The following is a 16026-nucleotide window of genomic DNA, read 5'->3' on the forward strand; positions in this document are numbered from 1 at the left end:
TAAATATTACGTCTACCCACGTGAATCGAATGCGTCTAGACTAAGCTTGAAATTACTGTCTCTGTTACTGTTCCCAAGCGTGGTCTTCCTAACTATGCAAATAAATCATTTCGAGTTTCAGGTATTGTAAAAGATATTTGCCATTTTATAGACAACCTATTATTTTAAAGAGCTATTATTTTCTTCCAGATAAGTTTTTAATAAATTTCAAATGTCAACCAAGTCCTTTAAAATGAAATAACCTGGATTTTAAGTTTAATATTTATGCCATTTGATGATGACTGAGCAATATCTGAGCGTAAGAGACTAAAGAATGTTCGTAAAATTACATTATTTATGTATCCTTACGCCTGTCCCTGTACAATAAATGTTCTTGTGTGAAATCAAAAACCAAAATACGTTTATTCAGTCTTAGCGCATGCTTATGAATGTCACAAACGTTTACTAAATTCGCGAAAGAGCAAGACTACGCCATCCGTTCGCAAAATTACCAGGCCTTGTTCTGAGAAGAACGGGCAAGAAAATGTGAATATGAAAGTTAGCTAATGGATGATTACAAAACTGGGATTTAGTTAGACTGTCATAATGGGAAAATGCTAATCGCAGCTTTCTAAAATAAGTATCTCTAAGTCGGCTCCTAGTTTTCCTGCTGAATATTAACTTTACCCGGCGCATGCTGAAAATAATTAAGTTTATATCTGTCTTCGATGACGTACTCACGAAACATCGTAATTGATTAGTTTCACATCAAATTACTGCTTCTAGCAAACGTGTCGAGGCGTGTTGTGTATATAAATTAATTGACTTTAAAAAATCCCTGATAACTATGGTATGGTATTTGATTTGAAAAGCACAAGTAATTGTTCTAGTCTTCGTGATTGAATGCAACTTGATTTGAAATGTCTGACAAGTAAATAATTATCGGCTGGATCTAAAGGCTTAAAGAGAATGTAATACAACGAACCAAGCGACCGGCCAACTATGCACCTTACCGCGCCGGCGCGAATCACGCTCGGAGAATTAATTCAGTTTAATTCGTCACCTCTAGCGCAACGCTAGTGCCACGGTTTTTTGTTTTGTTCCTTTTCTAAACAAACACAATGCCGGCTGATATCATGTCTTCCTGTCGCGCCGAACACTTCGGGCCTTTGAGCAAAAAGACTTGCGATGCTGAAATAAAGTCTGGATTCTTGGTGCTCCTGGGTCCTGGAGGAATTCGGCAGGACGTGCGAGTGGTCGTCTACCGAACGTCCCAGGAACATTTCGCTGTTATATACCCAAGGAAACGATTATCGAAACCAATAGGTATCGTGAATTTAAGGAATACTGCAGTAGAGCGATTGGAAACAAATAGTGGATTTATTGTCAGACAAAAAGGTTATGACAATGCAATCTCAGCGAAGTTTATGTGCCCCGAGCGGGATATAGACGCATGGTTGTCGGCCTTCTCTAATTCTGCTACCAGCACGTGCCAACATCATACAAGCCTTCCGGTTTTAGTGGAAGCTGAGGAAGCATAGGCCGACCGACTGATCGTGTCTTCTGTGGAACGTGAGAAATTTCGGTCAATGTTTGTTTTGCCATGGGATGCGAAAAAGTGAAAGCAAGTTTTTTTGCGATATGAAAGTATAGACAGTATACTTCAATCATTACACCTTCATGAGATTGAGCTCGAAGATGAATGTTTTGAAAACAAGATTTTAAAGGGAAAGTAATATTATTAAAGTTTATGTAATTTTGTGAAACAAACCTATCATGAATGAATGTAGGCAAACCTTCTAACTTGCATAATACTCGTATATCTAGTATCTAATTAACTAATTATTACATTTTATATGTAGATTTATACAATTTTTTTACATCTAATCGATTATACATATACGAGTAGTTTCTGTAGTATTTAGTAGATATGGAACCAATTAAGAGTATCTGAACCTGTCGAAGCCTAAGATTTTTAATTTGCTAGATGTTAAAAATATGGGAATTTAAAGTCATTTTAATTCATTTACTCCACTCAGTGGCAAATAGATATAGCCACTTCAAATAAATAATGGTAAAATTACAATTACTCATTTTTACTCGTTATAGTTTTAGAAATGAACACTTAGATATTGTAACATTCATTTTCACAGTAACGTATCGAATTGGAAGGTGAATGTGCTTTGACTAGGGTGGTCGAAATGGTGATTATTGCTTGAAAGGGATTAAACTTATTCTTTAACGAGGCCGCCAATAACTTTATTGCCAAACATTAGGTAGGAAAACGTGTAAATATATCGAAACTTTGAATTTGTGATGTAATGATGTGTTATTAATGATTTTAGTCGGCCTTAATGTACCAAAGTGCAACCTTGCTCCATACAATTAACATTTAGCGGAAGTTGCGTTGAAATAATGAATATTGCAAAGTTTGTGTAATTTTTCCTATTTATAGTATACATTATATCGTCGGTGCGTAACTTTGGTCTACTTATATTATTTACTAGATAATTGAGGCACAACTTGCAAATAGTAACTACAGTTCGTCGCTCATTTCTTTAATTTTTTGTTATAAAAATTAAAAATGGATCCTTTCTTAGTGTCCTTCCTTAGTCTCAAAAATAGTCAATTGTCCTAAACCGCGATACAGGTTCTGCACTAATGCACTTTTAAAATGTAATTGGGCCAATTATAAAAAAATGCTATTCGTAATGCATGATTTTTACATTCGCCTTTAATGGATTAGAGAATGTTATCGATTTTCTAGTAGCATTATGCAATCTAATAAATTTGATTGATTGTGTTTAAAAAAGCCTATCGTAACGCCTAAAACGTTGTAAACATGTTTGATTTACATATTTCAGTCAAATCGTCACACGTTTCTTTGGCAAAGCAACGTGTAAACAGTGTTATTAGTACGAATGCCTTAAATTGATGGTAATACCACGAATGAGCTTATATATTGTGATGGGGTAAGCTAGACTAGTGAAAAATATTAATTATGGAATAAGGGTAAATATCGATTTCCAGTACAACCATCAATTTATATTCATTGTATGTCAAAATGTAAGCATAAAATTTTTATACAATTTAATAATATTATTTTTAATCTATTTAGTAAGCAATAAACATTTTATCTAACCCACTAAAAATTGCAATAACAAGAAAGCGAGATGCCAAAATGATGGCGAACCTGTAAAATTAATTATACGTACTTAAAGTGATTTGTATTTAAAAATATTAACCAGTACTTAGGTAATTGAGGTATGAAATTATACTAAATGCTCTTTTGTGTCTACGTATGTCGATAGATGCATTAATGTGATACATATTGTGATTGTCTGTGTAAATGTGTAAGTATATGCGTGAATGTACAATGTTACTTAAAATAAAATATAATAAATCGAATTATTTATATTATTGCTCCCAATCGTTGTTCTCGCTCAGCGTAGTGTGTACTAAATGCATACAATGTAAAGCATAGCATTAAAGCGGTTTACGTGCGGTTAAAAATATTTAATTGTGCGATACAAAGTCAAAAATACATATATAAAAATGGTTATCGACATCGCAATCGCCCTCAATTTAAACTAGAGTTTAATGTGCCTAAATCCAGTCTACGAATAACACGTCACGCCGATTGTAAACAGCTAACGACCAATTAACAGGCTAACTGTAGCAAAAACAGTTACTACCATGAAGATTAGTAGAGCGCAACGTTGACGTGAACCAGAATACAGGTGTATTCTGGTATCGAATATGACAAATCTATTCATCCTCATCCTTGTATCGATATTCTATTTCACTTTCTCCTTTACGCCTCTATCGAAGGAAGAGCAGATACAAAACTTCAATAAATTGAACGACGACGTGGAGCCGTTTCGAAGGAATTTAACCGAATGTGCGCGACAAGTCAAGGCTTCGATGGTAGACGTTGAAAATTTTCTTAAACGTATCCCACAATCCACCATGCAGGGTAAGTGTTTCGTCGCGTGCATTTTGAAACGCAATAAAATCATCGTCAAGAACGAAATCAGCAAAGAGAATCTTTTAGAAGTAAACCGAGCCGTTTACGGAGACGACACAGAAGTGATGACCAGATTAATGTCTGCAATAGCCGAATGCAGTGATGTAGTCGAGGGAATTTTCGAAATATGTGAATATGCATCTATATTTAACGACTGCATGCACATGAGGATGGAGCATTTATTGGACAAAGTGACAATGGAGAGGAGAATGGAAACGTTAGGTCAAATGACATCGAACCCGGACATTTGGACCGAGGAAGATGACGAAATTTTGAAATTAGTCAAAGACGAATTGTAAGCGCCCGTTTATAAGCAAAATAAGGAAGTGAATAAACGACTCGAGCAATTCTTTGACCCTTTCGCCACTTATTTTATTATTTACTAACTTATTAAATAAGTTTTGCTTTAGTGCATTTCTTTGTATGTATGTTACCTTTTATTATTGCAAAAGAATGTTGCACTTAATATTTAGCCGCATTGATATTATAAAAAAAAAACATTTAAACAACTAAAGTTAAAGAACGAAAGATCTTAGGGGTGTTTCTGTATTAATTTTAAATCCAGTAATCGATACTATCAGATCAGAGTTAGCTATAATCAGACCAGATGAAGCTAAGTAAAATCACACTGTTATTCAAAACAGGCAGCACTTCTGACCCCACAAATTTTAGACCTATATCTGTGCTGCCGGTATTGAGAAAAAAAGGTAAATGTAAATGGAGCTATATCACAGGGATCGGCTGTTACTACGGGTGTACCGCAAGGCTCCATACTTGATCCCTTCTTATTTCTCGTCTATATAAATGACCTTCCACTTCATGTAAAGGAGCTTCACGAGATAGTACTGTTTGCTAATGACACTTCGTTTTTATTTAAAGTGAAACCATCCATAACTTGAGAATGTAAATAGTGCCATCTCCGATTCACTGGTTTAATACGAAATAGACTTTGTTGATAATGCGGTGTTCTTGGGAATTACTTTAGATAGTAAACTCCAGTGGGACCTACGCAGAAAGTCTTTCGAATAGGCTAAGTTCTGCAGCGTTCGCAGTGAAGTAGATACGCGATCTTACAGATGAGAATACACAAAGATCGTTTATTTTGTGGGGTAATGCAGCTGACATTCAATCGATATTTGTAGTGCAAAAGCGGCCTATAAGAGCGATCTGTGGGTTGTCCCCACGGGAGTCAGTCCGAAGGAAGTTTAGGGAATTACTTATTTTGACTTTGGCAAGTCAATAAATTTCTGAGCATGTTTTGTATGTGCGGAAAAATTTACCTTTAAAAATAATAGTAGCTTCCATAATTATAGTACTCGTAATAAAGACAAAATTAGCGCACCAACCACAAGGCTGCATAAAACGAGTAATTCTTTCCAAGACAATTGTATACGTATTTCCAGCAAATCCCTAGTGAGATACAAGTGTTGTCAATAAATAAATTTAAATCGTACAACGTTAAAGTAAAACTGCTTGCTAAGGCGTATTATAATATAAATGCATATTTAAACGAACCTAGTGCTTGGATATGAATTGCTCCAGTATAAAGAGGTAACACGACAGAATGTCTCGGCTGCATTTCCAGATTCTGGGGCGATCGTCAACATCCACGACTGTTGTAACGTGAAGTGGGAACAAACCGTAATCCATGTGGTATCAAATTATTTCAATATAATTAGTATTATTATTATATTCTTATGTCCTGTGGAATATGGTGAAATGGTTGCAGCTCATTACAAAGGTGTAATACAAAAAAAAACTTGGCGATTAAAAAGAGTGGCGGAGAGTTAATTGCCAGTTCTTCTCTTCCTTTCTACGTCCTTGATTTGAGACCGACAGTAAATGTAAAATAATTGTGTTACCTATATGAATAAATGATTTTTGACTTTGACTTTACCGAAATAAGAAATCATGCTGAAAAGATTTATTAACAAATTTAAAGAATGCTAATCATAAACACGATACATATTAATTTGTATATGTACACTTTTTGCAAGATTTCTTTTGACATATCCACAAGTAACGGACAGACAAAAATAAAATCGTAATGGAATGAAGTTTACATATAAACAGAATTATCATTTTAATTATAAATTAAATCTTAACTTGTAATATGAAATTACAAAAAGTTTTAACTAAAAAATTAGAATTATCAATAAACATATTTGGGATATTTTCTCGATGTCGAGCGATTCTTATATAATCAATAATATGAGTTAAAATGAATCAACTTAAACTCATCTTTATAGCGAATAATATTACACTACCGAGAAAGCCATTTCGCAATTACATAAGTATCTAGCATTCTCCGCTCGCTCTAAGCTTATTTTCTCAATGTTTCTTCAAAAACTGACTGGGCTGACCGGGTTCTAGATCACAATTTCCAGATTGTAATAGCTGTCCTTCGAGACCGTAAGGGTCGGAAGATAGTGCAGCGAGCCCGGTTCAATGTCGCCAATATCACTGCTTTCCGCGTTTTCCGGGAGGTTTTTGAAGCTGAAAACTGTCCGTCTGCGACCCGAAACCGCTAAAGTGCAGCGACGAATTCACCGCCTGCGGCGTGGGTTGCCAGTTCGATCCTGCGGAGACGAACTCGTGTTTAGTTAGAGTTACTCTGTGACATAAAATAGTTAATTCCAAACCGCTTCGAACCTTGGGCCTCGGCGGCGGAGAAGGGCGACAGAGTGCTGCCGAGGTACGTGAACGGCGTCGGTCCGGCCAACTGCTGCACGGTTCCTGAAATTAGCCCACGGAATGAAGACCATATTTTATTTCTTTGTCCACTTTATCACTTCTATTTCGACTCACCTAAGGCGGCCCTGGGGTCCGAGAGCACGGCGCCGTCGAACCCCGACTCGCTCGGGTTTCCCGACTTGCTCTTCTTCCTCGTTCCTTCCGCGTCTCGCAATATCTGGTCCAGGCTTGCGCTCGCTGAAAAAGGAACAAAACGATCGACCCCGAAATCTCGAGACGGCCCACGTTACGGCGCGTTTGCCTCTCAGAGAATCGCGCGCGTCTCCCGACGGAGACCGACGACGAGCGAGACTCACCGCTGGTGTCGAAGACGTCGGTGGGGTCCTTGAGCACGTACTTCCTGAAGTTGAGGTACTGCTCCTTCTGCGCTCGCACCTGCGCGTGCACGGCCTGAAGTCTCCCCGCCAACGCCACGAACGACTCGTGCATTCGGCGCATGCCCATGGTCAGTTCTGCGATTGAAGCGCGTTCAACGTTATTTACACTTTCGCGGTCGACGCGACCTCATATTTGAGTGTATTTCCAAATTTAACTAATATTTTCGGGGAAACATCACAATCACAATAAGACGGACCCTGTTCCGTGAGAAGTTTGGGCGAGGATTGCATCTGCTTGTCGGCCACGTCCATCTGTCTCCTGAAAGTGATGATCTGCTGCTCCAATTCTGATATCAGGTCCTTCACGTACGTCGGCGGAGTCATCCCCTCCAACTCGGAACCTGAGAAATCGTCCAAAGGTCTCAGAGCACCGTCCGGAAGCAGGCAGAGTTAGAAGAATGAATAAGGAAAGAAAGAAAAGTTACCCGGCGGGTCTCGGTTGGCCGTCTCGGCGGCGGCGAGGGCGGCGGCGGCGGAGGTGCGGAGCCGACGCGACTGAGCGCGACAACGAGAGGTCTCGCCGTTCAGGGACATGGCCAGGCGCAGGGTGCACTCCGCTTCGCGACTCACCTGCGAGGACGGGTTCACCGTTACGTCGGAGTCGACTAGCATTCGAAGATGCCGGATTCGATAGTGACAAATACCTTCTGCAGAGGCTTGATAGACACCCTCATGATATCGGAGCTGAGTGATTTCTGTTTCTTTACAAATTCTTTAAAAGCTTCCACCGTTGTCGATACCTCGTTTGGCAATTTTGTCTGCTTCGGAGGTTCACCTGCAAAGAATGTGTATCTGTGAGTCCTTCTGATGATTGACGATCTCTCTTTAGACACAAATAAGCGTGAGCTTAAAAAAGTTCACATATTTATGAACCTAAATATTTTAAACAATTATTAATGAACACAAATACATATTGTACTCACTTTTGCCATCGCTAGCTCCCGCGGTGTTAGCGGGTGCCGCACCTCCCAATCCTAAACTGGTTGTTGCTGTAATACAAAAATAATAATGTCATTGTAAATTCTTAAAAACACATAACAAAACATGATCTACAAATAAGAGTAGAATATGACCAAAGATTCAATTGTATTATTTAAAAGGATGTCGGCCTCCCTTGTAACACTGATGCCACGAAACTGTATCCTCTTAATCCGTGCCTAATTACAATCACGCAACCATTAATAATTATAGATAATATACCGAATCTTAGTTCCTCTCTAGGAGCTAACAATAGACATGGTTCTTGTCCGTTAGACGTATTTAATTTTCCATCTGCAAATAGTTTTGAGAAATAATTTTCTAAAATGTACGATAAATCTAGATATACTTATTTTAGCCACTACATGTTGCCAACTTAAGTTGCAGTCTAATATTAAATTCCAAATTTGCAAATTTTAACTTGACATGATGTAAATATATAAAAACTACATAGGAAAGAAATAATAACTCACATGACGGTATTACAGTAGGATAACAATCACGCTTAGCGCACTTTACGGTATAAATTGAATTATTTTCGGCCGTATTTAGGGATACATTTTTAACTGTAAGAATATGTAGCGGCAAGATTATACTAATCTTTTAATTTGGAAATGACTGCTTTGAACTAAAAGTATAAATATTATTGAAAATCTCAGTTAAATGGTTTTTCCTTGAAGCCTGCAAATATCTGTTTAAAGCAATAACAAAGGTTAAATTATTAATAGATATACTATGTACATACATACATTTTATATGTTATTTGACAATAAAAAAATATATATAGATATGCTTACCAAAGCTCCCTGTAGTAGTTGTAACACCCAGCCCTATGTTAGGCTGTGCAGTGGTTGTACCACTAAACCCAAAACCGCCGAGGCCACCCAGGCCGGCACTTGTTGTCGTTGTTGTACCAAATGAAAGACCTGAAATTAGTTATTTGCTTTTAATATTTCAGAATTATGTGCATGTAAATTCAAAGAGGCTTTCAAAACTGAAATTAGTTTATTATCAAATAGTAGCACAGTCAAGTATAATATCATAAATATATTGATATAATTAAATATTACTGGTAGTAGTTGTAGCTCCAAAACTCAATCCAGTACTTCCAAATGAGGTGTTACCGAAGGCCGGCGTTGTAGTTCATAAAACATTACATATTTTTTAAAGTGAAACCCTGAAGTGAACATGTTGCATTATCTTGTTAAGCAAAACACTATTCCAAGTGGAGAGTAAGGACTCCAATTTGAGATCTATTGGTAAATGTAAATTTAGAGACATTTGATTTATTTTTTACATACATATATGCTACATTCATATTTAATTTTTTAGCAGCTGCATCATTGACTAATGAAGTGAACTGTCCAGTGTTTATGACATAAAGTTATAGTTATCAATGTCATTCTCATAAGACGCTTTTGTACATAACTAGCTAAGATTTTGATTCTGGATTGTTGTTGGCCTATTAGAGGCGTAAATGAAGAGCAAAGGTTAATGTTAATAGAGAAACAGTACCAAACGCTGGTGTAGAAGTAGCTCCAAATGCTGGTGTAGAAGTAGCTCCAAATGCTGGATTAGATGTAGCACTAAATGCAGGTGTAGTTGTTGCGCCAAATGCAGGTGTAGTTGTTGCGCCGAATGCTGGTGTAGTTGTTGCACCAAAAGCAGGTGCTGATGATGTGGCACCAAATGTTGGGGCAACAGATATGGCACCAAATGCTGGTGTTGCTGTGGATCCAAACGCTGGAGTAGAACTAGCTCCGAATGTAGGAGCACCAGAACTTGCCCCAAATGCAGGTGTAGCATTAGCTCCAAATGTCGGGGCTGTGGATGTGGCACCAAATGCTGGCGTTGAACCAAAAGCAGGGGTTGTTGTTCCAAATGCTGGAGCTGATGTAGCAGGCGTACCAAAAAGCCCTAAGGATGGCTGAGTACCACCTAAACCAAAGGCAGGTGTGGCAGGCCTAGTGACAATAAAGGCAATTAATATTAAATTATACTAAATTAACACATCAACGATATAGTCAAAGTATTATTAAAGTAATACAAATAGGTTATATAAAGTGATATTAAAGTAATACAAATAGGTTATACACCTAAGAAGTTAATGAGCAAATAGAGGGTCGAGTTGTAAATGTGTAACTGTGCTTTAGGTTTTATGTTAATTTTCCATATAATAAATAACTTACTTGTTAGCGCCGAAACTAAAACCCCCGGATAAACCAGTTGCTGGAGCACTTGAAGGCGTACCAAAAGAAAACGACATTTTGTTGTTAATAACAAGAACTGTCTCGAAGTACACTGTATAGAACCAGTTAAGTTAAACTCAGACTAACATAATTTTAAAAGCAAAGTTTGCAGTTATCAGACATGTTATATATCTATTTTCTTATCCAAATTCTATAGAACTATATACATCTGCCCATCATTGTACAATGTACACCTACATCGTTGCCCGTTTGGCGTTTACAATTTGTGCATACTAATGTCATTGTTAGTGTCATTTTAGGTTTGGACTGTGGTATTTTTTAGTAATTCGACCACAGTGTATATAAATGAAAGAAATACGACCGCAGTTTGATTAATGTTTTAAACTTAAATTGTACGTATATACCTAATTTGTAAGTCCAGACTCCAGTTGGGCTACGAAATATTAACGTTAGATAATATTATAGATTATTCTTACTACTTACTTACTGGCTGCTTATAGATGATAGATAAGATCTATTGGTAAACAGCCAGGGTTCGAACGCACGATCTCAGGGTTCAGAATCTCAGAAAAAGTCGAGGCATTATGAACTGAGCTTAGAGCCATAAATCATATTTATCTGTCTGTCTTGCTTGGACTTACAGGTCTTATAGGAAGAGGTGTAGTGATGTGTGTAAGAATTGTAGAGGTGCATATCGATGACGAGATAGTCACAATCGATATGCTAAATTATGTTAGATATAATTAGCAATAAATTTTCGCTGTCTGAAAATAAAAGTTTTTAATTTGTAAGATAAATGTTACCATTTACCAATACCACGCTAGATGATAAATTTCTTCATTGTGCGTATTGCGTAACTAAACGTAAGTAATGTAATAAGTGTCATAAAAATATATATCTTATAGAAAAACAACAACCCATACTCGTGACGACCAATAAGGAGTCAGAGTGCGTGCGCAGGTAGCTAAGTAACGATACGCACGCAATGCAACTCGTGCATATGTCCAGTGACATTTATTGCCCGATGACCAGACCAGTTTAAAATGCGTTGACTGTAGCACTTCTTAGTCGTGCTTAATATTAATCAGATACATTATTAAACTGTCAAAAGTCAGTCAGCGTCATTGACTATAAAATTATTATTTTCTATGAAGCATTGTATCAACAAATATCGTAGTAAGTGTCAATCCAGTATCCTAGTTTAAATAATTAAAGCACAGTTATCTGTAACTTCTCTTTTGTGAACTGAAAAATATTTTTGTACGCTTTTCTTATTACAAAGAAAAATATGAATTTTCTCGCTAATGGTGGCTCTTTAGCAAAGTCATGCAAAGCTGTATTCAAGACTACTGCAACAATAACTGAAATGAATTTAAAACCATTGGCTTATCCAGCCCCTCCGACGAAGATACTCAAATGCCCTCAAGTGATATTAAAGGATGATCTGTGCAGAAGACTTCCAACTGGAAATGTAAAAGTACAGTCGGGATATTCGAAAGAAACCGAATGCATGACTACAGCTGGTGTTACATTAAGATCTTCTTGATCGCGAAAACAGAATAGTATTTTTTTATATTAAAAATTATACACAAGTTATATATTTTGTAATATACAATTTTTCCTAAAGCTTCAGGTATGAATGTCGTTAAAGTGCCATCTGTTGTATATGGGTGGAAACGTTTTGTTATTAGTATTAATTTAAGTTTTTATTTTTATTAACAGATAGCGTTGCAAATCTATGGAATATTAAGGGATATGTTTGGAAATAACAGAAGCATGATGACATAATTGTAATACAATTATATATTTTCATTATTAGTATCTCACATGTCAATGGAAATCTATTTACATCGGCTACTCACTAACCTAATACGTTAGGTACAATGAGATTCCAACATTGCTCTGTGTTTGTAAATTTCTCCCATACCCTCAAATTTACAAAGACTACTTCAAGGGCGTTTTAGCTCTCGTGGTGAGCCTACCCGATTGCTTTGACAAACAAAACTACCCTTCCCGTAGGGCTCCATCTGTTACCCTAGATGGCGCAGAAGCTAAGTATTAAGTTGAAGTTTGAATGTAAAGCTTTTTCATGCTACATTTAAGTATTTATTGCATATCAGTATTTTTAATAAATATTTGAAATTACATCTAAAACCGAGTTTACAACGTGTTAGCAGTAGTTGATTTAGTTCTTAGGGTAGGAAATTAAACACTTCAATGATGACTTAATTCACTATAATTTACTTCACTGATTTTACGTGAACTGTATAACCTCAAACTTGTACGAAGAAAAGGCCCGTGCGCATGTGTCACAACCTCTTTTATATTCACAACTCCCTCCTCCGACTCGACCATCCCACTTCGGGAAAATGATCGAGTAAATTCGTAACAACTCGTAAACAACCGAACGAGTCAAATGAGTAACTATTGCACATGCGCACTTGTAGAAAGATTCTTAAGAATATGTTTCATAAAAATGTTTAGAATTTAATTAAATTAATATTAGAAGCTAACAAACGTTACAACAACTTTAGGTGTATTTAAAGTTGGTGGAACATTCTGTAGAAGCTGGCATCACTGGCCGTAAGGATGTAGGGTTAGGTTAGGTTTCGCTCCCTCATATTTACAAGGATTCCTGTCTCCTGGCACCTATCACCTATCTAGGAATATATAACTATTCTTATACAATAATTATTTTATCAGATAAGGACTAACCTGTTGCGAAGATACTTAATTTGTCTAAGAGGTATATTAGGTAAGATACCTTAAAACAACCTTAAGGGGATAAGATTTTTACGTAGTTTTATGACTACAGAACGATTACATACATTTTATGAGCCATAGCTGCAGCCATTTAATAAGCAATGCATTAAAAATAGAAATTACAAAATAGTGAATTTATAAAGTCATGCTGTAGGTACCTACTGTAATTACAGTGTGTATGATTTTCGAGTAAAGGCCAATACCAGGCAGCGGGAACAAAATTGTTCAAGTTTTTTTTTGAATCTTAAAAATTTAAGTAGTAATGTGAGATGCGAAATTTGCATCTTTGTTCAATAACATTTCTTTATGTCTATCTCTATCTATTAGGTTGGGGAAAAAGTAATTTTAAAATATATATTGGCAATAGTTTTAACTTTATGCCAGTTGTAAGTATAAGTTTGGGAAACTACACGCGAGAAATAATAAGCAAATTATAGTATGTATGAACTTGTAATAAAATCTCTTTGGTGCCAACCAAAAGTTTAAATTAAAATTCGATACATTATATAATTTACAAAAAGTGAAAAATACACACACACAAGCCGCGAAAAAAATATGCGATGTTTATGAACCTAGTGCAGTGTCTATGAGAGTAGCATAAATTTGGTTTAAGCGTTTTTAATTCGGAAATTTTGATGTCAAAGATTCACGTCGCTCTGGTCGCCCTATTACGGTAAAAATGGATGCCATTTTTGAAAAAGTCGAGCAAGATCGGCATATCAGTAGTTACGACGTAGCTGAAGAACTAGGAATTGACCACAAAACAGTTTGGGCGCATTTGTAAAAAAACTGTGTACACAAAAAGCTCGATATTTGGGTACCTCACGAGCTCACTGAAAGAAATCTAATGAACCGTGTACTAATTTGTGATTCTTTATTACGACGTAATGAAACCGAACCATTTTTGAAGAAGCTGATAACTGATGATGAAAAGTGGACGTACGTACGACAAGAACGTGCGAAAAAGGTCGTGGTCAACGGCCGGTCAGGCTTCACAGACTGTTTCGAATCCCGGGTTAACTCGCAACAAGGTGATACTGCGTGTGTGTCGGGATTAGAAGGGCATTATTCATTATGAGCTATTACCACCAGGCAGGACCATCTATTCTGAACTCTACTGCGAACAACTGATGAGATTAAAGCAAGAAGTTGAGAGAAAGCAGCCGGAATTAATCAACAGAAGGGCTGTGATTTTTCATCATGATAACGCTAGACCTCACACATTTTAGCCACTCAGCAAAAATTAAGAGAGCTTGGCTGGGAGGTGATAATGCATCCGCCGTGTAGTCTTGACCTTGCAACTTCAGATTTCTACCTGTTTCGGTCTCTTCAGAATTCTTTAGGCAGTGTCAGGTTAACATCACGAGAGGACTGCCAAGACCAATTGTCGTGGTATTTTCATCAGAAGCCCCAAAATTTCTATAGCAATGGCATCATGTCCTACAAGATGGCAAAAAGTTATCAAACAGAATGGTACCTACATCCTTTAGTTAAATGTAAATAAACTATATTAAAAAATGTTGTGAATTTTCTTAATAAATGTGGAGAAACTTGGTCCCCAACCTATATATATATATAAATATATATATATATATATATATATACATATATTAATTTGCGAGCAGTGTTGGCCTAGCAGCTTAAGTGTGCGACTCTCAGGCACACGAGGCTGATCAGTGTCGGCCAAGAAATTGTGATTTGACTACAATTTAAAAAAAACCTTTAACATCGTTACATGTTAATACGTGGGTAACACTGAACATTTTTAAAACTAGCCAGTTAGAAACATTGCTAATGGAAACTTTTTTGAATTTCAAGAACTTAGAACTCTTTGGTAACCTAATTTTGTATATTGCATTAATTTGACATTTGTTTTTGTGAATTGGCGTCAAATCTAAAACTCTTGTTACACGTGAAAATGACAAGGAAAATTTTCGGTCAATTATTATGACGTTCGTGATGGGCTTAGTCAACAACAAAGCTATGATAGGCTGCGATTACCATTTCTTAATGAAGCTCCATCTCGTGCCACTATTTACATTTGGTTTAACGAAATGTTTAAAGTTTAATCGTGGACGTAGCAATCTCAATGATAATCCGCGTCAGAGTCCTTTTATAGCGACTACTGAAGATAACATCAGTGCTGTGCACGCATGATACAGGAAGATAAGAGAGTGACCGGCTAAACTTTCCGAGTGACCTATCAGCAGAGGCATTGGTATGAGTCAAGTTAAAAAAATATTACACTAACATTTAGGCACCAGGGAGCTTTGTACCAGATGGATGCCCCATACTTTAACCGACGACCAGAAACACCGTCGCATGGACTGGTGTCGCCAAATGCTAGATAAGTTCAACAGCGGCGACTCATATGTATTAACTGTATTTGACATCGTCACAGGTGATGGTAGCTGGATATATTGCTACGAACTCGAAATCAAAAGACACTGAGCTGCAGTGGGTTTTTTCTTTCGAGGATCGGCCAACTAACGTAAAGAAAGGAAGAAGTCAAGGAAAAAAGATGATTACCTCATTCTTTGATCGGAAAATTCATTTCGCGACAGTTGTGCTAGAAGATGGAAGGACAGTTACTGCAGACTGGTATCTGTCTGGTCAATCGCTGTTTGCCTGTTTCTTGGAAAAAATTCGACAGCAGTGGCCTCGTAGAAGGATCCTCCTTCACCACGACAATGGTTCAGCGCACTCCGCAAAACGGATTGTTGAATATTTGACTATGGCATGTGTCGAGATAATGAGTCATCCGCCATACAGTCCTGACCTGGCGCCCGGTTACTTTCATTTATTCCCAAGAACTAAAGATAACATTCGAGGTATTCGCTTTACGAGCCCTGAAGATGCGGTAAAGCGTACGAACATGCCATAGAAGACTCCTTTAAGGAAGAATGGGCCCACTGCTTTTCTCAGTGGTTCTATCAAA

At 37.1% G+C, this 16026-nt stretch overlaps 2 protein-coding genes across 4 annotated transcripts; one reads left to right on the forward strand and one right to left on the reverse strand.

Annotated features, from left to right (window-relative positions):
• Positions 1–3576: 3576 nt before the first annotated feature.
• Positions 3577–4368, forward strand: LOC123710287. Its single transcript, XM_045662094.1, has one exon. It carries the CDS (start codon positions 3739–3741, stop codon positions 4303–4305), a length of 567 nt encoding a protein of 188 aa, XP_045518050.1. The 5' UTR covers positions 3577–3738; the 3' UTR covers positions 4306–4368.
• A 1571-nt stretch (positions 4369–5939) lies between these two features.
• Positions 5940–10574, reverse strand: LOC123713209 (nuclear pore complex protein Nup58-like). 3 transcript variants are annotated; one of them, XM_045666773.1, is made up of 14 exons: positions 10305–10574; positions 9631–10079; positions 9186–9260; positions 8913–9041; positions 8589–8681; positions 8338–8409; positions 8061–8126; positions 7782–7912; positions 7563–7707; positions 7335–7478; positions 7057–7212; positions 6815–6937; positions 6659–6742; positions 5940–6585 (listed from the first exon to the last, which is right to left on the reverse strand). In XM_045666773.1, the coding sequence occupies exons 1-14, from the start codon at positions 10379–10381 to the stop codon at positions 6467–6469; spliced, it is 1863 nt and encodes a 620-aa protein (XP_045522729.1). In that variant the 5' UTR covers positions 10382–10574; the 3' UTR covers positions 5940–6466. The 3 variants fall into 3 exon arrangements, with proteins under 3 accessions (XP_045522729.1, XP_045522738.1, XP_045522747.1); XM_045666782.1 differs by lacking the exon at positions 9186–9260 and having other exon boundaries at positions 5941–6585; XM_045666791.1 differs by lacking the exons at positions 8338–8409; positions 8589–8681 and having other exon boundaries at positions 5943–6585.
• Between the last annotated feature and the right edge of the window lie 5452 nt (positions 10575–16026).

The sequence above is a fragment of the Pieris brassicae genome, chromosome 1 (genome assembly GCF_905147105.1).
Source record: "Pieris brassicae chromosome 1, ilPieBrab1.1, whole genome shotgun sequence".
In the NCBI taxonomy this organism is placed as follows: domain Eukaryota; kingdom Metazoa; phylum Arthropoda; class Insecta; order Lepidoptera; family Pieridae; genus Pieris; species Pieris brassicae.